At 55.5% G+C, this 6,431-nt stretch overlaps 1 protein-coding gene across 1 annotated transcript in view; it reads left to right on the top strand.

The window, feature by feature from the left end:
* LOC104167075 (zinc finger protein Eos-like) overlaps positions 1-5,972 on the top strand; it is a gene marked incomplete at its 3' end in the record, with an annotated part of 18,535 nt that extends 12,563 nt beyond the window's left edge. Inside the window, exon 5 of the mRNA XM_009707203.1 lies at positions 5,823-5,972. Coding sequence (XP_009705505.1) covers positions 5,823-5,972 — 150 coding nt within the window. The remainder of the gene's footprint in view (positions 1-5,822) is intronic.
* Positions 5,973-6,431: the final 459 nt, after the last annotated feature.

Below are 6,431 nucleotides of genomic sequence, written 5' to 3'. Positions count from 1 at the left end.
TGCGGCGTTGCTGTGGTGGGGCAGAGCCGACCTGCCGAGGGCACAGCGTGTGCCTGGGGGAGGTTGTGTCGGTGTCTGGTTAATGGTCTGGGAACTCTGGTGCCCGCGGGGCTTTGTGCTGCTGTGTTCCAGTCGTTCCTGGGGGTTATTGCAGCTCTTACTTATAAAGATAAATGTTTAATAGATGTTATTGAGTCAAGATAGGTCCCACCCTTGGGTGTGCCCTGCCCCAGTGAAAATGAGCGCAGAGGGGTTTTGTTTGTGTGTTGTTTTGACATTGTCCTTTTTAAATATGACATTTGAGATGTGGTTTTCACCCTCCGGTTCCGTGATGTAACAGCTGGCGGGGGCCATGGGTGGGAGTGAAGTACGCCAGCCGGCCCCCTGGTTTGTGATCGTTTTCCCTTGATTTGCGTACCAGCATGTTTCTGCGGTGCTGCCGGGGCTTTTAAAGTTCACGCAGATGGCTTTGAACACCTGTGACTCTAACCTTTTGAGTGCTGCATGGAAATGAGTGTCGTGTGCTTCCTTGAAGGAAGAAACCTGTCCCCTGAAGAGCCTATTCTCATCACAGCCTTGCCCAGGAGCTCAGAAACCTGCTCCCCCCTCACAGCCTGGCCTGAGAGCCTCCATTTTCTTTAAGTTTCTACCTTTCTCGGTCGGAAGGTGTGATGCTCTGGGTGAGCTTAAGCTACCATCTTGCTGTGGACAAATCTTCCCACTTTGCCATTTCTTTTGGGAGTTTGTCTCCCTCCCACACACACATCTGAGACTTTCTGGGAGATGCCAGAGGGGAATCCGGGTGGTTTGACCCCCAGAGCAAGGTGCCAAGCCTGGAATGGGGCTGTTGGTTCTTGCCTGGCATCTGCGTGGGAGGCGTTTCGGGGGGTTGCAGGAGCTTTCTATCCATTATATTTTCTCTCTGGACATCCCCGCTACCAAGGGACAAAGCTGCTTCTCAGCGTAAAACTTCTGTGTTGTCTTGTCTGGTTCTTCAGCCTGACCACAATATGGCAGTATGTGGCATTTCTGATACTGAGGTGATTGGGAAAAAGTCGGTTTGGCGCCGGGGGAGCAGATGAGGTTAGTGGCCTCAGGCTTTGCCAGTTTATGGGGAGAAATGCCAAAGAAATCCTTTCCCCACATTCTTTCCTTATCTCTAAGGGGAAAAAAAAAAGCAAGAAGGCAGTAGTTGGAGGCAAAACCCCTCGTGTCATTAACTCCAGAGAGCAAAGAGCATGTGCATCTCCTCCCGCCCCACTCAGAGGGTAAGGAAAGCCAGGCTCTGGTGACAGCCCGGCTCCCCGCGAAGCACCACAGCGACTGCTCGGACCAGCTGAGCCGCGGCCGCTCTGCCTGGAGGCCTTCAGCTCTCCCGACGAGTCCTTCAGTCTGGAGTGATCAGCATCATCCGTCTTCCTCCCCTCTGCCCCCGGCTGCTTCGAGTGGCAGTACCTACGGCGGGCGTCAAGTCGGTCCACCACCTCCGGCTTGGGGAGGAGTTACCAGGCGGCAAAGAAAGGGGCTTTGGCATCCGTCCGCCACGAGCTCGCCTTGCCAGCGGCTCTGCCCTGCACCCTTCCAGGGTGCCACTGACGAGCCCCTGCGCAGGGACCTTCAGTGCACAGGTTTTTGGCGGGGGATGGGTGCTCTGAAAGTGGACGGCTCTTGGATTTTTGAAAAAAATCTTCTGTTGTGTCTGGAGCAGAGTCCCATTAGGAAGGCCTCTGTTCCTCGCTTTGTTTAAACCTTCCCCATCCCCTCCATGTTGGGATGTGGGGTTTTGGGGCGTTACATGGCTGAGCCCCATTCTGGGAACCCCGACTTGCTGGCAGCCGACCAGGCAGATGCACAGACCTGAACCGAGGGGCATGTGCTGCAGCAGCAGCTCCCGAGGACGGTGAGAACCTGCTCCGAGCCTACCTTGTGCTCATGGGGCCTTTATCCTAATTAATGTGCTTCAGGGGACCCCAAACTGTCCAGACCCCAGGTGCAGGGTCATTTCTGGACTCCTCGGTCGTGTCCCCTCCTGTGGGTTGAGATCCCCCTCTCAGGCTGTGCCTGTCCACCGCATTCGCCCTCGCCAAGCGTCCAGAGGTGGGTCCTTGGCAGAAGAGCTGTGCCGATGTCTCCCCACTGCCAGGCATGGAAAGGGTCTCCTTGAGTCCTTCAATCAAGAGACACAGAAATGGGACAAGCCCTCACAACATATCAAACAAAAATTAGTCTTTACAGGAGCTAATTACTAAGAAAAAACTTCATTTAATGTGGATTTCACAGGCGAAAGTCTAGCAGTTACCCTGCCTGGGTGGAAGGCAGTGGGGCTTGGCTTTCCCTCCCTCTGCCTTAACTAGAGGCATGTGCGTTTCATGCCATCCCCATGAGGGCCGCTGAGCTTTCATCTCAGAGGATGTGCTGTCCAAAAAAGTGAGGTATTAAAATCCAGATCAAACATGCTGCGTTGTTCTGAAATAGATCAGAAGCTGCAGCCCACACCCGGGACAGCTGAGACGAGCCGCCAGTCCCCTGAGACCTCCCTCCCTTTTAGTCCTCGCCGCTTCGCAACCCGGTAAATAAATGAACCTGGAGCTTGTGTTCAGAGGGAACCTTTCTGTTTGTTGTACTTGATCAGAAGAAACTTCTCCTGGTGGGACCCGGTGGCAAGGAGAGCATCCCCCTTGCTCGCGTTTTGGGTATTACATGGGCCAAGAACTTCGGGGATCCTAAACAGACCTCCTTGCTCGCTGGAAGCCTCTCGTTCACGTTAGGTGACATGGACCGAGTCCATCCGAGACACGAGTGCGTGTCGGTGGGTAAATGATGATGTTTTCAAAGAACAGACTAAGGAGTAAAAGGAAAAGCGACTGATCTCAAGGCAAAGTCCGATTCAGGATGGAGCCTCCTTCCATGTCCTGCAGCTGCCGTAAAACCCCATCCCTGAGCTGTAGCTGACCCGCTGCGAGGGGAAGCCCAGCGCAGACTTAGCAAACCACCGAGGCAGGGCATCGCTGCGGCGTGGGCAGAGCCGAGGAGCAGCCTCGACGCTGGGAGCGAGACCTTTGCTGGCGAGGTGTGTGGGCAGGGGGACAGCGCAGTCCCCATGTCTGCAGGGAGCCATCCCGGCACGGTCAGGTGATGGCCCGGTCCCAGGCTCCTCCGTTGCTGCCCCCCTGCACCACTGGCAGCTGCCTGTCCCCAGAGCCCCAAAACACAGGCTGGGGCAGGGAAGGGGAAGGCTGGATCCTGAGGAAGTAACTTCAGGGTATCCATGTGGATCTTCCCGGCTTAGGAAGCCAATCCCAATTCCAGCGCAGCCATTGGGAGCTTTGCAAAGTACAAACGCATGCAGGGGTTTGGGTTGTTTTGTTTAGGAGTAACAAAACCGAGCCATTTGGGGAACTCTTAACTTTAAAAGCTGTGCAAGTGATGGAGATTAATGAGACATAATGGAATTTGGAGTTGAGGCTCTTGCATCTAAATTGCTAGATTTGAGGAGTAAATTCCTAACGCACATTTTTGTGTTCATGCTCGGAGGCTAGTGGTATCCTCGCCTCCCTTGGGACTAGAGTAAACCAATATTCAGCTGCTCTGTGACAATGCTGCTGCTTGGGGAGGGCTGGGAGGAGAGATTTGCACTTGTCGTCAGCTTCTCCGGATTGATTTCTAACCCGGAGTTTTCAGTGGTGAAATCCATGGTGGCTCCTGGACTCCTGGATCTGCCTGTGGCTTGGCTGAGCTGCCGGGCAGGGACCGGGCAGGGTTACGGCGCGTGTGGACGCAGCCAGGCTCCTCGCTGACCGCCGCTGTTTGGGGCTGCCGCGGTGGTGTTTGGGCAGGATCTGGTGCAAGCTGTTGCAAGAGGAGGTGCTGGCCCTGCTTCCCAGACACAGTGCAAAACACTTCACATGAATCCAGGTGTCAGAGCTGAGGCGGGCGGTAAATACGAATTCACCTACAGCCCGAAAGTGTGGTTTTTTTTAAAAAAGCAGTTAAAGGTTAAACCACAAGCTGCAAAAAACCCCAAACCAGCCCCGTAAATTTGACAGGAACAGAAAGAGCCTGGTCCAGGCGGGTCTCGAGCAGGCAGCACACTCCTCCCCGAGCCTCGCACCGGAGCTGGCTGGCGTCCCTGCCAGCACATCCCAGGTGGAGGGCGATGGGCTCTGGCTTCCAGCAAAAGCAGCCGATTTCGGGGCATTGCCCCGCTACTCAAACCAGCCTCCCTGCCCCGTGGGGCAGTGTCGGAGGGGAAGGGCACAGCAGCTCTTGGGCTTGTCACGGACACCACGGTCCCTGGCTCTTGCCTGGTGGACCATGTCCCCCTCCCCAGCATGGCATGGCTCTGTGGTTTGGTGTCCTGCCTTTTTTTGGGAGGTGAGCTTCCGACAGCCAGGGAGAAGGGAGTGCGTGGGGCTGTGCTCTCCATCCAGCTTGAGTGCTCGGAGGGTGTGCAGGGGGCTGGAGAGCCCACCCCCTCTCCGGCTCAGCTTCCCTGCACTTGCCTCTTTTTCCCATTAGCATCCTCTTGCTTAACAAGCTGCCGCCCCTAAAAGGCGTCTGAGTGTGATCACCCTGCGGCAGCAGGTCCCTTGGAGCCTGGATCCCTTTATCCCCCTGCCCCAGAATATTTAATGGGCTGGGGACCACCTTGCCCTTTCCCCGTGCCTGAAGGATGTCGGTTGCTCTGCTGCCCAGGTACTGCCACGATTATACCTAATTAGCAATCACCCAGCGAGCGGCACAAAACCCCCATGTCAGCATTTGCATTTCCCCATCCTCTGCGCAGACAGCGGCCTCGCGACGCGATGGAAACTGCGTCGGGGTTCAGAGATACCATCTCCCTTCGGGAAGGGTCATGAATTTTCGCTGTAAGTAGTCTGCTGGTTAAAACATGCAGATAATGGCACGGCACGAGGAAAACCGCCGGCTCCACGGCACGTGGCGGCCGCTCTCCTTTGTCTGGTGGTCGCTGGCCAGCAAGGCTGAATGCCGACCTTGGGTAACTTCGGTGATTTTCAGTCTGAAGTGAGGAAATTGGAAGTGATGAGGATAAAAATGTGTCTGGCGAGTGTCTTATCACAAATCTTACTGGGGCGGGGGGGGTGCACTCCACACAGCAACCGAGTGCTGGCCAAGCCACCGAGCACTTTGTGCCGAATGGAGGGTAAAGAAATGCTTAGAAATCTTTAAAAAGTTTGGTGTGGGGAGTCCAGCTGCTTTCCTTAAATATTGCCTTTGCTGTCACGGCTTCCAGTGTGAGGCTTTCTTTACCTGGAGGTGTGTAACGTGGCCAGGCGGCTGCTAGAAACCCGTGTTGCTGTCATCTTGGGAGCGGAGCATAGGTAAAAGCCAGATCAGAGGTGTTTTGATTTAGGTGTTTGGCCAAATTATGATTTATTTTCGTAGCTCCCCATCTATCAAAATCCAGGAGCATCCAGTCCTCCTCCTGCAGCTCTCCATGAGGGAGCAGCGTTTGAGGAGAGGAATCATCGAACTGCTGGGCTGCATGCAGTAGCGGTGTTTGGGGTAGGTGGTGGTCAGGAGGAAGACTGAGGTAGAAGCCAAGAGCTGCAGGTTGCAGCTCTCACTCCCAGCTCTGGAAACTGTTACTGGAGACGTGTCGAGGAGGTCCTTTCTCTGCGGCTCAGCTAGACGGTGCGCTGGGCTGATGGCGAGGGTCGCTGCCCCGCCGTGATGCTCCCCGTTGACCGATTCCTGACACTTTTCCCTCCCGTTGGGGCACGTCCAGCCCTTCCCCGGGCTCTTTGGTAAGGGCACTATGTCTGTTCTTACGGCCAGGCTCTGGTTTGCCTGTTTTGCAGTCTCCTCCCCCACTGTCGGCAAGCCCTACAAGTGCAACTACTGCGGCCGGAGCTACAAGCAGCAGAGCACGCTGGAGGAGCACAAGGAGCGGTGCCACAACTACCTGCAGAGTCTGAACACTGAACCGCAGTCACTGGCCAGCCAGCAAGGTCAGTGCCGTGGGGCGGCCGGGTCTGGGGGGGTGGGGCCGGAGCCCCCCACTACCTCCCTGGCTCTGGGGACCTGATGAGGGGGTCCTGGCAGGGTAGGAAACGGGGGCATGGGTTCACTTTCCAGCTCTGTCTCTGGCTGATGGGGTTGAGCTTTGGGGAAATCCTTCCTGTTAGAAAAGGGGGAGCTACGTGGGGGAAAGCGTGAGCCCCGGAGCTCTCCATGCCCTGGCGATCATGAGATGAAAGGTGCTATGCCTGTGCGTTGGTTAATGCCGCCAAACCTCTGCAAGTGCAAAGTTTTACCTCCCTGGTTCCTCCCCTCACCGCCAGCCGAATTTCAAAGCCCCCTGAATTGAAACACACCCTTGGCCCATATTTTTAGTGCAAGAACTACCAAGAGCATTTTCCATAAATGACAGAACACAACTATGACACGGCGATGTAGGGGATTTACCA

The sequence above is a fragment of the Cariama cristata genome, unplaced genomic scaffold, assembly GCF_000690535.1.
Source record: "Cariama cristata isolate BGI_N322 unplaced genomic scaffold, ASM69053v1 scaffold29399, whole genome shotgun sequence".
Lineage (NCBI taxonomy): Eukaryota > Metazoa > Chordata > Aves > Cariamiformes > Cariamidae > Cariama > Cariama cristata.
This window is presented reverse-complemented; position numbering and strand designations above follow the sequence as displayed.